Source organism: Carassius carassius, chromosome 10 (assembly GCF_963082965.1).
Source record: "Carassius carassius chromosome 10, fCarCar2.1, whole genome shotgun sequence".
Taxonomy (NCBI): domain Eukaryota; kingdom Metazoa; phylum Chordata; class Actinopteri; order Cypriniformes; family Cyprinidae; genus Carassius; species Carassius carassius.
The window spans coordinates 11,721,638-11,740,192 of NC_081764.1; the positions used below are offsets into that span (position 1 = coordinate 11,721,638).

Sequence of the window (18,555 nt, forward strand, 5' to 3'; positions counted from 1 at the left end):
TGTACTCACCTTCAGTAAATGGTTTTAGACTAATCCATGCCTTAAGGACTGTGCCTTACATACATCAACACAACATGGTGTTTCTAATCAAAGAAATCTAAATGAACAATTTTTGCAATTCAAAAACCTTAATCTTCCTATCTTGCCATGACATGCAGGTATCCACATAATTTAGATTGTAACATGGGTTTAAAGTTGATTAATCATGTTGTAGTGGATAACAAGTAAAAGAGGTCTTTCAGGGTTGGGTTGAGTGTGACCAAATACAACATCTTCCTGACAAAAGGAACAATTCAACATGGATAAATGTTGAACATTATTACAGTAAAACAGTCTTGTTCCAGGTTTCAGTGCAAACTTTTGTGCATGAAGCAACTGTTTATTTGATATAAAGACCCCCCTTTTTGTAGTTCTATTTCAGGTGTTTTCATACACTAAAATAGTCCTTATTTCATATGTTCCCATCTAAAAAAAGCAGGGAGGACAATATTTGTTCTTGGTTTCTAAACAGAGCTCTGAATAATGAACTTATGGTCCAAAAAGGACAGAGTGCTTCTAAAATTGGAGCCAATCCTGCTGTGTTGTATCACACACAGTATAAGTAATCGTCTCTAGAGGAGGTCACCTACACACTCTAAGGTTTTGATGACAACAGCATTTACATGTGGAAATGAACTCCTTTAAATTATTATTCGCTCTATGTACAGAATAGAGAAGTCAATCCTGAAATTGCCATTTACAATACTAGTTAATACTAGTAGTTTATACTGTACTCTGTCTGTACAGAACTGGGTTTAGCTGCCGTGTACAGTTTATTAGGCCTTAGTTTTCCGCACTGAAGAGAAAGTGAGAGTGACTTATGACGATAACCACTATCCTTAAGGCGTCTAACATAGAAACAACATGGTATGTAATTTTAATATATTTTCAGTGTTTTCCTTAGATTCTTAATTTTGAATGGCTTTAATCTAGATGAACTGAAACGTGTGAAGAGACCTTGGCTCTTTTCCAGGCTGAATGCATACAGGGAGACAGCAGCCTTGGTCTCATAGCACAAACAAAAATTGATCATGTCTCGTGTACTAGCTAAGAGCTATGATTGACCTAAACTTGTTATGGCAGTGTGCATTCAATTGACATTTTACATCATGTGTCAACCAGAGCACCTAGTTACAGTGTAGCAGACTTTTGTGACTACGGAACGTTCACATGAAAATGTCAAATCAAACCTGTATTTTAATCAACAAGAGAAGCAATATTATATTTTGTAATATAATATAAAAACTAAAATGAACTTTTATATGTGTGTGCTTATTTTGGTAATTATTTGATAAATTTACCAGCAAGTTCTGAGTGCGAAATTAGTTTCTTCACCACCACCCCCCACCCACTTTCATACCTAATAGGTAGTCTATAATATATCAATATCTTTGCATCATCCAAAGAGGTTACATGCCATAAGCACATGCAGTGTGCCTGAAAAACTTGTCTATACACTATTCACAGTCCAGAACCTGAACAAAGAGCACCACCAGTTTAATAAAATTTGACCTTGCCAACTGAAGACACTTCAAGGAGGAAGATAATGCACTCAGTACGGTCTTTGTTCAACTGACAGGGGACATTCATTACAGAAAATACATTCCTTCTTCAACTTACCTTATTACCTTCACCAGTGAGTATGACTGAAGTCTTAGTTCTAAAGTCATTTTATTAAATCATAAGTTAAAGATTGAGTTATCAAAGCCAGTTGCTCAATAGCATCTGCTGTACACTGTCAAATTTGCCCCTCTAGTGGAATTCATTTGTAATGCAATCATCCAAGTAATCTCAGAGAGAAATCGGATTTGATTGAGTCTTATAACATCCTTTTTATTTTTTTGAGCTTGTTAGGTTTCATTACCCTCTTAATAGGCCAAGATATTAGTAAATAAAGAATGCTTCATTTAAAACTAAGGAGCACATATTTAAGGAATACCATGTCTAGGACATGCCACTTACAGCTACTTTATTTGTGAGAATATAGTGTGATTTAGAAATATTTGATTGTTGGTTGTGTTATATCTTTTCTGAGCTCACAGCAGCAATAAATGTCATTATAGTACGTTGTTATCCTCTGTTTTTGTGTTTGTGTATGTAGTTTCTCTTCCACATTGAAAAGGAAAGGGTAAAAAATACAAACAAGGAAAAAAAAAAAGATCACCTTAAACAGCAAGTAAGAAAGATAAGATCATAGTTCTTAAGAAATGTGTTGTTATTATTATAATTATAATTATTTATGAGTTATAGTAAATTTTATAGTATGGGAAAGAAACACTTCAAATAGAGGCAAAGTTAGACATTTGTGAAAAATAAATTAACAATATACTGCCAGAAGAAATTAGATTGCTAGACAGGTTTGATGACATAGTTAAAAGTCCTTAAGACGTTTAGCTCTGCTGACTTTTATTATGACAGCATGACGTCACATTGTGGACCAGGAACTACTTCCACTCGAGCAGCGCTTGACACTAGTGGCATGCTATGCCCTTGTTAGCCACGCCACTAACCTAAGTGTCTCATATGGAAAAATGAATTGAAATTGATATCAGAAAGAGATCTGATAGACACCCATATTTGCCATTAGTTGCTAATAGCAGGATGTTACGAGCCGGAAGTACAGTTACCTGGTAAGTAGAGAAGCTCGTTTTCAGCTAACGTTACGGAATTTAACGCAGATACAGGAGACTGCAAACTAGGTGATTGGATATTTAACGTGAAATATAAAATTGCTAATCACGTCTTTGATATGCATACAACAATTTATATTTATAAGGGTGAAATGTGAGGATTAGTCCTTAGCGACAACTGTTACGTTACCTGATAGCGTTTCGTAAATGACACACAGGCTACACTACTGAATGACACCACACAAAACACCAACTGCGTTTTGTCAACTGAAATAATTTTTAGATTAATTATATTAATAACAGATCTGCATTGGTGTCATACGAATGTTCTTTTCAATATAATACTAATAACTGTCTAATTTGACGTATTACTTCCCGTTTTTAAGCACTAACGCCATCCATTGGACAACTGAACCACTAAGAACTGTAATTTTATTTGCGTTCTTGCTTGAAAATGTATCTATAATCACTCAAGCTGTTGTTTTAAGGTATTTGGTAGTCTATTAACACAGCTGTCAAAACTCAGGATGCACCGCCCATCTGTCAGAAACCTGCCAATGTGTTCTTTATTTTAAATAGCTTTTACAGTTTTTTTCGATTGCTAAACGACAGTGGGCACAACTGGAGTCACATGTGCTAAACTCTAACTACAGTCTGCATAGCAGCAGTTCATGTGGACCACACTCTATTTCGTTTTTCATTGCTTGAACACAGTTTTCAAAACTCTACACACTTATCCCATGACTTTAACCACAACCTGCACAACACTGTGGATTTACAGCACTTTGTTCAAATGCTAACACACTGCTGTCAAAACGGTGAAGCACACGTTCAAAACAGAATAGATTTCAGCCTTGTGCCTTTCAAACACTGCTGAATGCAATTTCAGTTATAGCCCCTCAATTATTTGTTTGAATTACAGTATGTACTTTTAGTTTCTACCTTTTTTTCTCATTACTGTAATTCTGTAAATTACTACAGACTATTGAAGCAAACTGTAAATTTTCATTTACCTTAAAGAATTGTTATGTTCTAAAAATGTAAATAAATCATATGAGAGAATGTCCCTCTTTTCTTTGAAGAAAATATGACTTTGTATGAAGTCACTGAAATAGTTCAAAAATGTAAAGATGAAAAGTGAGTATTTTCTGTATTGGTGTTTGATGCTAGTGTTTTTCCTCTCAGTGTGTTCTGAGTGACGGTGTGTGTTATCTCAGTGAGGGTTGTGTGTAGTGTTTGGCTGCACTGAGTCTGTTTTGAGCCATGTGTTAAGAGTTGTGTTGCTTGGAAAGAGTTTTGCAGGTGATGTGAACTGTTTAGCTCAGGTGACTGTTGGTAGTACAGACTGTAGTTAGAGTTTTGCATATGTAGCTCCAGTTGTGCTCACTGTCATTTAGCAATCGAAAAAACCTGTAATAGTAGTACTTTTAATTTTTTATTCTTATGTCAGAAACAGCTTTATATTTTTCATAAATGTTTATTTCTGCGTTTTATTAAAGCAAACAAAAACAAATTTACACTTTTGACAGTAAACGATGTCATACCGTGCCAACCATTTCTGTTTTGTTTATGGTTTTCAATCCATTCGAACTCGAACTCCCAAGACTACCACAACAAGTCCTTCGATCAAGTTTAAAAAAATAATGTCTAGCTTTGAACGACTACAGTCAAAATTGGGACTTTATATCACTTATGGGCTGTGCTGTGGTTTTACATGCAGCGTTTGTCTGACAGAAAGCATCTAACAAGATTTTTCACTGTTTTAAAGTGTTTTACAGTATATTTTTATTTCAAAAATATATTTATAGTTTTTTTTAATTGAGTTTATTTATAAAACTAAAACAATGTTACGTCATAACACTTAGAAATGGACTATTTAACTATATAACTATTATAAATTGATATTAAACAATGGCATAGTGTGTGTTCTATCAGCTGACTCAAAACTCTCCTTACACTAGCTCCAGGCCACCAAGCCATCCGGACTCTTGAGTCCTGCATTTGAATGACATGGGCTACATTCTTCAAATATTCTTACATGTGTAGTGTGTAAATGTGGCAGAATGATCACAGTGTCTCTCTCTCTCTCTCCAGCATTGCCTGCAAGAATCTGCTTCCCTCCAGAATGGGGGTGAAGTTCAGAGTTCCGTTGCAGAAACTGCACCTGCTTTCCCGTGCCATCCATCACCGCTACTCTTCTAACAACAATCAACAGAGACCACCTCACTGCTCGGCTGCCCGCCATTACACATCTCTCTCCAGGCTCCCCATGCGTCCTCACAAATCCCGGTCAGGAGGCCACGGCTATCAACAGCACCGGTCCTTCTGGGTGGCCCGTCTTGCTGCCAGACTGCTGAAACTGAGGTACATCCTGCTGGGCTCAGCAGTTGGAGGCGGATATACAGCAAAAAAGGTAGGCTTAAGTAGTTTATTATGTTGTGCCTTTGAAATGGCTGACCTCAAGGTCATTTTACTTGCAAATTCAGAGTCTACAAAAAGCTTGAATCTGATTTTGAACACATCAGGTGTGCTGTTATTCTTTTTGAACAGGATGCAGTTTTGACTTTCATTGCCACATGACATTTCATTTAATTGACCTTTAGATTTAAAGTATCAGTTATCAAATCAGTCGTCAACAGAAAAAACATTACTGAATGTTGGTATCAGACAAAATGTTTATTATTGCACCACTAGTCAGTGCAGCATGTTTGTTTTCAGACTTATGATGAATGGAAGGATATGTTTCCTGATATGAGCCAATACACATGGATTGTGCCAGATTTTGTTTGGGAGCTGAGTGAAAATATCGATTTAGGTAAGTAATTTGTAGAGCCATATTTTGATCAGACCTGTTAAACAATATGCATATTATGCAGCAGTATAAAATTATTTGGTTTTATTGACTTTCTAATGATAAGCCGTGAATGTAATTTCTGTGTCCCTGAATAAAGACAAACTAGCCAGTGCTTTGCCTCAACTAAAAGAGATAGCCAAACTACTACCTGATATGCAAAAGATCGGAGAGAACTTCACCTTCCTGAAGAGCCTCCTCTCTACTGGTAAGCAATGGTGTTTACACACACTTCATGATAGACAGAAAGTAAATACAGGGGGATGATTTGGTTAAATAAGAAGGTAAATTAGAAATGTATTCTGCTGTTCAAATGTTTGGGGTCAGTAAGACAAAAGAAAAGTAAATGAATTCATTTATTCAACATGCCAGTTTTTTATTTTTTTATTCATCAAATAATCCTGAAAAAAAAGTATCATGGTTCGCACAAAAATATTGAGCAGCACAACTGTTTTTCAACATTGATAATAATAAGAAATGTTTCTTGAGCACCAGATATCGTTTCTCAAGGGTCATGTGACACTGAAGACTGAAGTAAAGGCTTCTTAAAAATGTTTAGCTTTCCCATCTCAGGAATAAATGATTACAATATAAAATATGACTTGAAATAGAAGAGAGGTGTTATACATTTGAATAATATTTCACAATATTACTATATTTACGGTATGTAGACTTTTGATCAAATAAATGTAGCGTTGGTGAGACTAAGGGTGTTATTTCAAAAACATTAAAACAATTTTACTGACCCTAAACTTTTGAAGTGTTTGTGTAAATTTTATAATATTTTGTAAAAACAAATATAGGGATATAACCATAGAAACTATAAGCTTTTGACCTGATAAAATAATAATAATATTAATAATTTTAATGCACTGCAATGTTATTTTTTGTAATTGTGACTTTATGTGAAAATGTGTGTGGATTTTTTTATGTTTTTAAACCTGAAAAGTACTAAATCTAACCTTGTCTTCCATGTGTTTTGTCTCTTTGATTTCTTTAACTGAATGAATTAGAATAATCTTGGACAGTCTGTTTTAAAACATCTGTTCATTGCTTATAATCACTTTCATATACGCACAATCAGCATCTTCCTAATGATAAAATGATTTAAGAGTATTCACGTAAATTGGAGTTATTAGTGTGCATTAACATATTTTTCCGTATACAGACCTGACACTGCACATCTGCTAGAATCCCAAACCAATGTTCAATGGAATGAGCTCTTTACACTTTTTCTTACAGTATTTATTTTATTTTAATTTCATTTGTTCCTCTTGTTCCTCCCTCCTGTCTCCCTCCCTTCACGCTCTTCACAGGTTTGGGTAGTGAAGTCAATGGAGCATCTGGTCTGCATCTGTTATTAGGTGTGTAAACACCTCACTTAGCGTGTCCCGATTCCTCCTGTGCTGCAACAGTGATGTAAAATGGATTTGAATTGAGGGGTTGTGCGCCTCTAAGGATGGACCAGCAAAACCCTTTATCAAAGAAATTACCTTTAACATATCATCATAATAATGTTGTTAGTCAGAAATCGCTTTTCTGCACATAGCTGCTACTTCATGTTACATGAACTCAATTTGAAAGCATAAATTGATCCTGCTGTTGCAGTTGTGTTACACTGTGTTAACTCTGGATGTGACAGCTGTCATGTCACTCTTCACGATGATGCAACATCTAAAGGCTGTCTACACTGGATGCGAGAAAGCAACCATTGCAAACCATTTGGACTTTGTGTCAGTTACGTCATAAATAGAACGAGGCATCAGTTTACTGTCGTGCCGCATGTAGTATAGATAACATCACTGACGGGCGTAGCCATCTTTTCAGAAGTCAAGGGGACAGAATTGACATATGTAAGGAATAATTGACGACCGTTTTTTTAAAAAGGCTAGTAAAAATATTTCAAAATTGTACTGTTTTGCTGACTTTTGAATCAAATAAATGTAGGCTTGGTGAACAGAAGAGACTTCTTTAAAAAACATTAACAAATTTTGACCCGTAGTGGATACTATAGGCAACTTAATTTTTTCTATGAGGGCAAAGCTTTTATGGCCAGGCTTCAGCATCATATGATCTTTCATAAATCATTGTGATATGCTAATTTGTGATATGCTATTAATAATTATTTCTTGTTGCAGTTGAAAATGGTTGTGCTGCTTAATATTTCGGTGGAAGTTATGTTACTTTTATTCAGCATTTTCTTTTGATGAATAAAAAGTTCAAAGTTCTAAAAAATGTCCTTTTTGTAACAATATAAATGTGCCTAGTGTCACTTATGATCAATTAAATTCATCTTTGCTGATTTAATGTATTAATAATAATAATAATTAAAAGTTTTAATGGTAGTGTATATTTAGTTTAGATTACAAAGACAAGTGTTAATTAGTTTGACTTTTTATAATTTAGCCAATGTTTTTAAACATTTTAAATATGATAAAACATTCCGTTAACATGGGTCAGTTACAGATGCAGTTTCAGACACTAACAGTATCTGTAAATGTGCGATTTTTCTGATTTTAATAATCTTGCCACTTGGTCCCTTGACTTCACCTTTCCTTGTGTTTGTCTCTCTCTCTTTCCATCGTGATAACTAATTTATCCTATATGTTTGAAGTTCTTACAGCTCAGGAGTTTTGAAAAGTAGCAGATTGCTCATATTGTTTTCTGTAGCAGATTCTCATAATCACTACACTAAAACTATGATATTATTGTCTATTATTTGGTCTTCTATATGTGTGCCTAGATTATTTACAAACTATTTCTCAAGCACTTTTGCACCATTTACTTTTCAAACCTTTGAGTCTCTTTGGGAATTGGTAACGTAATGTAATTAGTTCAAAATGCGGTGCAAATAATATTGCTAAATTTATTGTCAATTGATGTGTAATTATTTTCTCTAAATGCTAAATGTGTGGTTTCAAGAAGGGAAAGAAATAATAATTTGCACGTGTATGTTTCTTTTTGATTTTTTCAGAAAGCACAGGTGAATCTACCCTGAGAGTGGCTGATGTCCCACCAACATCTGCAGCTAGGTCTGACAGCAGCGACAAACAGTTTAAGAAGGTAAGCCACTCTTTTCTGAATGCTCAAGCACATCCATGATATATGATGACCCTTTTGATTCTTTTGTTTTTCAGCTATTATAATAATTAAAGCAGCTTAAGTTTCTTTACCTGCATTTTTCTGCCTAGCTGTGTTGCTTGGGGTTTTAACTGAGCGGCTCACTGCTAAACATTTATTTTGTCTATTTACTGCAAGACACAGATGTGCTCTGCTGTTTTAGTAGCTTGTGTCACCTGGCTAATGCTGAAGTTAAGCTGCTCTTATATTTAGCTGTCCCCCCCACTATAATAAATGAAAATACACCACATGACTAAAATGTATGTGGACTGGAGCAGAAAAGGCCCAGATGTCTATGCATTACTGTGTGCTTGTTTTTATGAACATGCTAGTAAAGAGTGTAACTGTATTAGCCAAAACCAGGTGATTAGAAGAGATTGTCCTCCTTTTTTTGTACCTCTTTTTTGGGGGGGGGGGGATTATTTGCGAGCAACGCTGTAGTCTACTTTGCTCTTGATATTTTACCTCTCTGAAAGAAATGTCTATCTTAGTGTGCACTATAAGGCAGAAGTCTGTTTTTCTCCATTTAAAAGCTGAACCATTGACTGATGAGCATCAAGGCTGTTAAAGATTTGCTTCTATCCCTTTCTAGCAATAGGTTCACATATTTTTCCTGCAACTGTACCTCTTGTTGCATTAGATTCATTTCTTTTTTTGTTTGTCTGCCATGGCCATTACATTCTCTCTTAAAAAAACCTGTTGCTTCTCTGAGAGCAAATCATTCACTCAATGTTTAAGCTCAGTGTTCGGTTTGTTTTTTCATTTTCTTTGTTTCCTCACTCATAAATCCATCATTATCTGCTATCAGTTTAGATTAACACTAATTAAAGTTTTTCATATTACTTCAGATAGGATATAGACCATAAAATGTCTTTAACAGAAAAGGTTTTAGCAGTAATATTGGCAGTCTAAGCATGTTCATTACCATTCAAATGTTTGTGGTTCAGTATGATTTTTTTAAAATGTGATTTGAACTATTATTCAGCAACGATGCATTCAATTGATTAAACATGACAGTAAAGGTTTTTGTAATGTAGACTTGTGCTGGTATTCGGTAATGCGATTTATCACGGTAATGAATATGCACAATATTGTTATCGTGGGCACTTCTAAATACAGTGAATAATTCTATATTACAAATTATTCAGAATTTGGAATGCATTTTAAGAATACTATTCCCATCAACTGTTCAAAATGCACAACACCGCTGTATGCTGCTTGAAAGACTGTGCGCTCTGATGTAAACAAGCACATATAAGAAGCACATGGAGGAACACGTGAGGGACGAGCTGAATGAAAGCACATTCACTCTCTGACAGCAGTTACGGGTTGTTCCAAACCCGTGAGACCTCCATTCATCATCGGAACACAGTTTAAGATATTTTAGATTTAGTCCGAGAGCTCTCAGTCCCTCCATTGAAGCTGTGTGTACAGTATACTGTCCATGTCCAGAAAGGTAAGAAAAACATCATCAAAGTAGTCCATGTGACATCAGAGGGTCAGTTAGAATTTTTTGAAGCATCGAAAATACATTTTGGTCCAAAAATAGCAAAAACTATAACTTTATTCAGCATTGTCTTCTCTTCCGTGTCTGTTGTGAGAGAGTTCAAAACAAAGCAGTTTAGTGATATCCGGTTCGCGAACGAATCATTCGATGTAACCGGATCTTTTTGAACCAGTATACTGGACAGTATACCGTTCACACAGCTTCAATGGAGGGACTGAGAGCTCTCGGACTAAATCTAAAATATCTTAAACTGTGTTCCAAAGATAAATGAAGGTCTTACGGGTTTGGAACAACATGAGGGTAAGTTATTAATGACATAATTTTGCTATTTGGGTGAACTATCCCTTTAAATAAACCAGCTGGACTACTTTCTAAAACATATTTAATAATTTTAAATAGCCAATCAGATTTGTGTATTTGCTATGATGTTGATCACAGTGCCAAATACTTAAGTATTAAGTATTTTAATCTGGACTACAACATGAGATAGAAATTGTTTGAAAGTGTTTAGATTTTTTTATTTTTAATTTACATTTTACATTAGGGCTTCATTTTTAACATTAGTTAATTCATTAGTTAACAAACTGCCAATTAAAAATTTTTCTGAACATTCACTAATCTTAGGTATTCCAATATTTAATAACACATTGATAAAATCTAAAGTTGCAACTGTATTATTTAATGAGCTATCATGAACTAAAAATTGTATTTTTTAACAAAGATTGATAACTTCTGTAGCAAATGTAGCTATTGCTCATTGTGAATGTTAATGGTTAACTAATGAGGTCTTATTGTAAAGTGATACCTATGGGTCTTTATAGTTCTTTTGCAATTTAATCTGTGCATTATATATTATAAACATTATATATTTTTCTGTATTGCTTTATTGTATTTAAATGTTGTTATTTTTGTTATAAGAAAAATAGTTTTTTAACCTGTTATACTGTATTATGAGCAAAATTTCAATACCGTGATAATACCGTTTACCGTGATTAAAAGCATGAGCAATTAATCGCAAATGGAAAATTTGATACCGGCATATCCCTATTGTAATGTTACAAAAGATTTTCTTTTCTGTTCTTTTCAACTTTCTCTTCATCAAAGAATCATACATTTGTCACGGTTTCAGTCAAAATATTAAGCAGCATAGCTGTTTTCGACTAGGGCTGGGCAAAAATACATTTTTCGATTAATTGTTTTTTTAAATGACGCCGATTCAATATCGATTCATAAAAGTCGTTAAACGATCTTTTCCAATATTTATTTCGGCAAACATTTAAAAGATGATTTGATTAATGTGAATCTTTTCATTAGTCTTCTCCACTAGATGTCACCCTCTTATTTATCTTGCGCAATGTAACAGCAGAAAACCTGTCACTCATTCAGTGCTTATCATGGCAGAGAAACTGTTGAAAAGAACCAAGAACAAAGCGTGATTTGCAATGCTCAGGTAAAATCCTATATTAACACTAAAAATCTGTGGAAGCATTTGACATCACGCGTAAACGTGTCATAATTTCTGCCGTGAATGAATAAATGGCTGATGGTGCAATGCACTGTTTTGTTTACATAAGCGCGTTGACGCTTGCGGTGTTTTCAACGTCTGTCGTCTCACTATGATGATATGAATACAATATTTCATCCTCAGCTGCTCTGAGAGTCACTTCCTTAGCATTTTATTGTTTAATTTGACAAAACTACCGTCATATCACATACATAATGGCTGCAAGTTCCTTACGGCCATCCGTCAAAATAAAAGTTATTTTAAACGTGATGAAACTGTCAAAAATATGTTACTATTTAGCCGTCTTAAGACTCAGTGTAACAACAATGCTAATTATAATAATAAATATTAATAATTCTTTATTTTTAAAGGAATAATCACATTTGTTTTCTTTTAAATTTTAACCGTAAACCTCTCACTTTCTTTGACAAAATATAAAAGATATTTTAATTTGATTAGGATAAATATAATTGTTTTATGCCTTCATCTGATTACTATACAAATTAAGAAGAACATTTTATATGGCCTTATTATTGTTAAAAAAAAGAACCATATCCAAAAAAAAAAAAAATTTAAAGGATTAGTTCAACGAAAAATTAAAATTATGTAATTAATAACTTGTCGTTATTAAACATGTCGTTCCAAACCGTAAGACCTCTGTTTATCTTCGGGACACAGTTTAAGATATTTTAGATTTAGTCCGAGAGCTTTCTGTCCCTCCATTGAAAACGTATGTATGGTATACTGTCCATGTCCAGAAAGGTAATAAACACATCATCAAAGTAGTCCATGTGACATCAGAGGGTCAGTTAGAATTTGTTGAAGCATCGAAAATACATTTTGGCCCAAAAATAACAAAAATTAAGACTTTATTCAGCATTGTCTTCTCTTCCAGGTCTGTTGTGAAACCATGTCTAATAATATTTGCTCTCTCTCCAGCTTCAGTTTTTGCACTGCTCTGCAACTAAATCACTCGTTCCTCAAATGCCCGCTTGCCCTAGTAGCAGTAATTACATGTGATATTAGTTAATCTATTAAAAGCTATTAGAATTGCTTTTGCTGCCGTTATATCAGCTTGACTATACTGACTGTGAATACTGGTCTTCAATGTGATTCAACATTATTAGTGTTAACAAATGTTTGTAATTCCCTCTGATCTTCGCAGTTCAGATCTTCCCCTTGTCTTTTTCTGAGAGAAAAGCTCTTTCTGAGCTCTTTCTCTTTTTTTAAGATTTTAGGTTCTTCATAACGCAGTTAGATTCAAAACTGCTGTATTACCAAAACAGTATATTAACTTGAGGCCGACCATGTCCCAAAAGCTCTGCCGTGTCCTCCTATTAGTTGGTAAGCAGGTTGATTGACTGCCCGTCTCTGTCACTGTGCCGTCCCTCAGCAGGGGCTGCTCAGCGAGCTCGTTCTCATACAGCAGCAGATCCAGCAACATGAGGAGGAGATGCGGCGGGCGGCAGCTGATAATGCTCCGCCTCCGCCACGTGAACCCAGTCCCACCCCGGCCCCGAACCCCAGCCCCTCACAGTCAGAACGCAAGGTGAAGGTCCACTCCCCCACCATCCTTCTGATGCTGTGGCTCTCATGACAGTCTTTGACTGCCCCACACCATTCTTTTGTAACTATTTTGTGCCTTTGAATGGATATATTGCATTTATGACACTCAGCAATACATTTTTATCCAAATTCTTAGCTGAATGGTGGAGGTATTAACAACTGGTATGAGAGAATACAGCACTAATATACTCTATTTAAACCAAATAAGTAGCTTCAGCCATCAAAGATCTTTTATTTTGCATCTTCAGTGTAGTGTAATCCGCACTTGTATATTAATTTGATCTGGGAATCTATATGTCTACATGCTTTTTCCACCAAACCGAGATTTCACTGTCACCTTATTCCATCTCATAGCTTGGGGATCAAAGTCTGAGACCAATAGATAAAACAATTACTGGGTTGGTTGAGGGAAGTTGTCATAAAGGCTGTTTTTCTCTTGGAATATATAAATAAAAACTGCCTTAAATTAGGATAACTTGGAATTCTGTGATCCAAACTGAAATTGAAATATAATATTTTTGTAATAGGTAGATTTTTGAGTTAGATTATTATAAAAGGGGAAAAAGTCATTAATTAATTATTAATTAAATTAATAATTAATGTATTAATTACAACATTTGTTGGTCAAACAATGATCTGGAAGTTTTGTACCATATCTTACCTTGTGCATTTTTGTGATTTTGTTTCAAAATTATTTTACTGTTTAGGTTTTGCGGAAGGGCCTGTAATAGTTTATTTTTTATTTTTATTGTGACAACTTGGTGTGGCAAATTTTCCCCCATAAGTGAATATTTAAAATATAATTTTGTGCGCTTCAGTGCAAGGAAATCGTATCTTTTGTACAAATGAGTTCACATGATCAGTGTCACAATATTTGCTTATTTTATTAGTGACCAAGAAATAGTGCAAAATCTTTATGTATGATATATTTCTCATTCGTTTTATGCTGCATTGTTTCTTGGTTTTTATTTCAGCAAATTCCTTCAGCTTAAAACTAGTGATGCACGATAAATATCAGCTGAAATTTAATGCACATTTTGTCAGTTAAGCCGGTTCTCTAATCAGTGGTAAATTTCGACACGTGTGTGATTTCACATGGAACAGCATTTACAACACCGAGCCGTTGTTCACTCACAAGCTGCACAAAACATGCACAAAATAGGATCGTGGTTTTGTCAGTGAACAACAGCTCTGTAAAGTAAATGCTGCTCCAGAACTGAACCGGCTTTACTGACAAGATACGCAATAAATATCAGCCGACATTTATCATGCATCCATACTAAAAACTGTTTTTATAGTTTAAATTAAATTTAGATTTTGAATCACAGATTTTGAGGGTGGTCTCAGACTTTTAAACCTCATGGTATATGCTATAGTTATCGAGATTTAACAATCAAATTCTGAGTGACTTTGAAAACATTTATCAGTCAAATGCTTCAATATTTCATTCAAGCAGCTTTCAAAAGAGCCCTGCTCTAAACATGTTTTCAATGTTAAAGGAAAATACATCATATTTGCCATGCACCTATCACTAGCAGAATAAGTGACATTTGTTTAGTTTCATAATATTTTTTTGCATTAAGCCCGATTCTGCCTCGCTCATGCAAACCCATTTATTTACACAGTCCCACATGTACAGTTAATATTCACTGCATGGAGTGGTATGCTGCCCTTCTTTCCATCAATGCACTTTGCTCCAGCTGTTGGCCAGCAAAACTAACCTGCCTAATACCAGAACTAATGACCTCTGCATATAGTCAAAATACATGCTATTTAGTAGTTATCAAAGGCAATTTCATATCACACATAATAGTTTTATATATATATATATATATCTAGATGTGCGTTTGTGTGTTTGATGTTTTTTTTTTTTGTGTCCTTCTCTCCTCTAATCATTCACCTCTTTTCTGTGATTTGGCACTCAACAATTGCATTGTAGGTGCGGGCCAAGAAATTATTCAGCTCTTTGATGCATTGATTTATAATTGAAGCATCCTTTACAAATCGTTTTTGGAAGTGTGGTGATTTGTGTAAAGAACAAATGATTGATTAAATGCTTGAAAAACCTGGAAGTGAAATTTCTTCTCTTTGCGTAACCTTTCCTCTTCTGGGATGCCTGCTGGAATTGAATGCACAAGATCTGGACAGGGGTATATTAGGAAGATGATCAGCTGTCCTGAAAAGAAATAACATGGTCATAGTCTGCTGCATTGTTTCTTGTGCTTTCAGTCATCTGATAAAGAAAAAATTGACCAGCTTCAGGAAGAACTTCTTCGAACTCAGGTATTAACAGCTATATGGCTTGCTTTTGGTTTCAGTTTTACTAAACCTTGGACCTTGTAGCCTTTTTATTTATTATCATAATCAGTTTATACATGTTTTATATTCAGTTTATCTCATGCTTATATAGTTGAAGTACCAGCGGATGCTGGAGCGTCTGGAAAAGGAGAATAAAGAACTGAGGAAAGTCGTATTGCAGAAAGATGACAAGGGTATTCACCAAAGAAATGTGAAGGTCAGATTTGAACTTTCTTCAATAATGCATACAACTGATTGGGAGTGGGGTTGGGTTTTTCATTGCTTTACATACAAAACAGATCACTGATTTACACTGATGCATTTCTCCTGGTTTTGATCCTGTGTAGAAGTCTTTGATTGATATGTACTCTGAGGTCCTGGACATTCTATCATATTATGACTCCAACTACAATACTCAAGATCATCTGCCAAGGGTCAGTGCTATTCTTATTTATTCTTCTTTTAGAATGTCAAATATTTACATATAACTTTGCTTTATCATTGCAATCATCAGCTATTTTAGTAAACAAATAATGTGTAGATTATTTTTTGATTAAACAAATAACTGGATATGCTTTCCATCAAAATAATATCTTTTTTTTATGCTGCAAAAATATGTGCTATAAAATGTATAGGTTTACAGGTAAATGGTAGAAAATACACATTCCCTTAGCTGATGATAATACATTACTGTTTTTTTGAATAAACGTATTCATAGATGGACACATGTATGCACATTCACACAATGCATGCATACTGTACATATTACACATCCACTGACACAAACACATTTACATGCTATTTACCTCTGTGTTGTTGTGGTTCAGACATAATCAGCTTATGTCTTGTCTTCACTAGGTGGTGGTCGTTGGAGACCAGAGTGCAGGAAAGACCAGTGTGTTGGAGATGATAGCTCAAGCTAGGATCTTTCCTAGAGGCTCTGGAGAAATGATGACCAGATCTCCTGTCAAGGTGAATTAGACAAACTAGACTCAAATAGTAGTTTCGGGACACATGAATCATAATAATATAGGCAATATTGTAATAATTGTGATGTGTTTACCTGTAGGTGACATTGAGTGAAGGCCCTCACCATGTAGCAATGTTTAAAGATAGCACTCGTGAGTTTGACCTCGGGAAAGAGGAGGATGTAGGTTTCTTAAATCAAATTACGTAGCACAAATTTGTCATTCTCTGTATTTGACTGTCAGATCACTGAGATGATGTTTTGTAGCTTGCAGCATTGAGGCATGAGATTGAACTCAGGATGAGGAAGAGTGTGAAGGAAGGTCAGACAGTCAGTCCTGAGGTGAGACCATCCGTCATTTGCAGCTTTTGTAAAAAAACATTCACACTTGAATCTACCGGGATAATTATGATATTAATCATTCCTGTGTTTATATTCTCTATTAGACCATCTCTTTGAGTGTAAAGGGTCCAGGGATCCAGAGAATGGTCCTTGTTGACTTGCCGGGGGTCATCAGTGTACGTTTTGTCTTCATTTTCATACAATTTAACACATAACCTTATACATCTATGCAAAAAATGTGTGATGTCACTGACTGTTTTATTTATATACAGACTGTGACATCCGGCATGGCTGCTGACACAAAAGAAACCATTTTTGGCATTAGTAAAGCCTACATGCAGAATCCAAATGCCATCATCCTCTGTATTCAGGGTGAGATTTCACACAGATTTTCATTAAAACATTTGCCACTAGCATTGTATTAAGACAGTTCTGTTAATTCTCTGTATCTTGCTTTTATTTTTCTCTTTCAGATGGCTCCGTAGATGCAGAGCGTAGTATAGTCACTGATCTGGTCAGTCAGATGGACCCTCAGGGCAAAAGGACCATCTTTGTTCTTACAAAGGTTGACCTGGCAGAAAAGAACCTAGCTAGTCCAAGCAGAGTAAGACCTTTAGATATTTCATTACATTAACTCTCAGTAATGTGTGTTACTTACTTTATTAGCCACTAGAGGGAGGCTTTTTGTGCCCTTTGACACTAAACAAGCAATACTGACTAATGTTGTGTGCAGATGATGACATTTATGGGAATTGTTTACTCTTCATAAAAATATATATTTTATTATTTGCCTCTAATTATAAATTTTTTCCCCAATTTGTAGATCCAGCAAATAGTTGAAGGCAAATTATTCCCAATGAAGGCTTTGGGCTACTTTGCTGTAGTAACTGGAAAAGGTAAACATGAGATAGTTCTAGAAACCTTTTGCATTTGAAATGTGTTGCACTTAGATCAAATCTTTCAGACTCATGATTCTTTTGCAGGCAGTTCTAATGAGAGCATAGACTCCATCAAAGACTACGAAGAGGACTTCTTTCAGAACTCAAGACTGCTGAGGTGGGACTCAAATGCATGTTTCTAACTTAGTATTTCTTTAATCTGTCACATTTTGATTGGACAATCTTTTCCAAAACTGCTGAAGGGATGGTATGTTGAAAGCTCATCAGGTGACCACGAAGAACCTCAGTCTTGCAGTGTCAGACTGCTTCTGGAAAATGGTCAGGGAGTCAGTGGAACAACAGGCAGATGCCTTTAAAGGTGAGATATAATAGAGATTAATATCTTATATTACTGTGGTTCATACTATGACTTCAACTTACAGATCTTAAAGGCATTGTTTGTAGATTGTTAAAAAAGTTACATTCTGCTTACTCACTGGAGCACAAAAGAAAGTAATTAAGCAGAATGTCCATGCTATGCTTTTCCATACAAGAAAAGTATCAAATGAGATGGTCATGTTCCAGAAAACTGCAAAAAAAGGAATAAAACCTAATAACCCATGAAAACCTTGAAATAAAAAAGGGCCTTTGGACCTTTAACTTGATCACAGCTGTTTTTATTCTCTAATAAGATGCTGATTTTCAAGGGCATTTTGTGAAGCAGAGTGCACATCAGCTCTCAGGAGACTCCGTAAATAAACCTTAATAGAATCCAAACCAACAGCTTGACAGCCACTTAACTCTGAAACCCACCTCAGCAGAGCTCTCTCCCTGTTCCATGCTTGCTGATTTC

At 35.1% G+C, this 18,555-nt stretch overlaps 1 protein-coding gene across 5 annotated transcripts in view; it reads left to right on the top strand.

The window, feature by feature from the left end:
• The first annotated feature begins 2,482 nt into the window (after positions 1 to 2,482).
• The window catches only part of LOC132151799 (dynamin-like 120 kDa protein, mitochondrial), a 40,080-nt gene continuing 24,007 nt past the window's right edge, over positions 2,483 to 18,555 (top strand). Inside the window, exons 1-19 of one of the 5 annotated variants that reach the window (XM_059560167.1) lie at positions 2,483 to 2,669; positions 4,764 to 5,082; positions 5,388 to 5,484; positions 5,621 to 5,728; positions 6,837 to 6,884; positions 8,495 to 8,583; positions 13,045 to 13,200; positions 15,447 to 15,500; positions 15,628 to 15,732; positions 15,863 to 15,949; positions 16,374 to 16,487; positions 16,585 to 16,665; positions 16,750 to 16,824; positions 16,929 to 17,000; positions 17,097 to 17,196; positions 17,298 to 17,428; positions 17,648 to 17,720; positions 17,808 to 17,880; positions 17,966 to 18,081. In XM_059560167.1, the coding sequence (XP_059416150.1) occupies positions 2,641 to 2,669; positions 4,764 to 5,082; positions 5,388 to 5,484; positions 5,621 to 5,728; positions 6,837 to 6,884; positions 8,495 to 8,583; positions 13,045 to 13,200; positions 15,447 to 15,500; positions 15,628 to 15,732; positions 15,863 to 15,949; positions 16,374 to 16,487; positions 16,585 to 16,665; positions 16,750 to 16,824; positions 16,929 to 17,000; positions 17,097 to 17,196; positions 17,298 to 17,428; positions 17,648 to 17,720; positions 17,808 to 17,880; positions 17,966 to 18,081 (1,927 nt within the window). In that variant the 5' untranslated portion in view covers positions 2,483 to 2,640. The remainder of the gene's footprint in view (positions 2,670 to 4,763; positions 5,083 to 5,387; positions 5,485 to 5,620; positions 5,729 to 6,836; positions 6,885 to 8,494; positions 8,584 to 13,044; positions 13,201 to 15,446; positions 15,501 to 15,627; positions 15,733 to 15,862; positions 15,950 to 16,373; positions 16,488 to 16,584; positions 16,666 to 16,749; positions 16,825 to 16,928; positions 17,001 to 17,096; positions 17,197 to 17,297; positions 17,429 to 17,647; positions 17,721 to 17,807; positions 17,881 to 17,965; positions 18,082 to 18,555) is intronic. The other 4 variants (XM_059560169.1, XM_059560171.1, XM_059560170.1 and 1 more) reach the window with 4 other exon arrangements.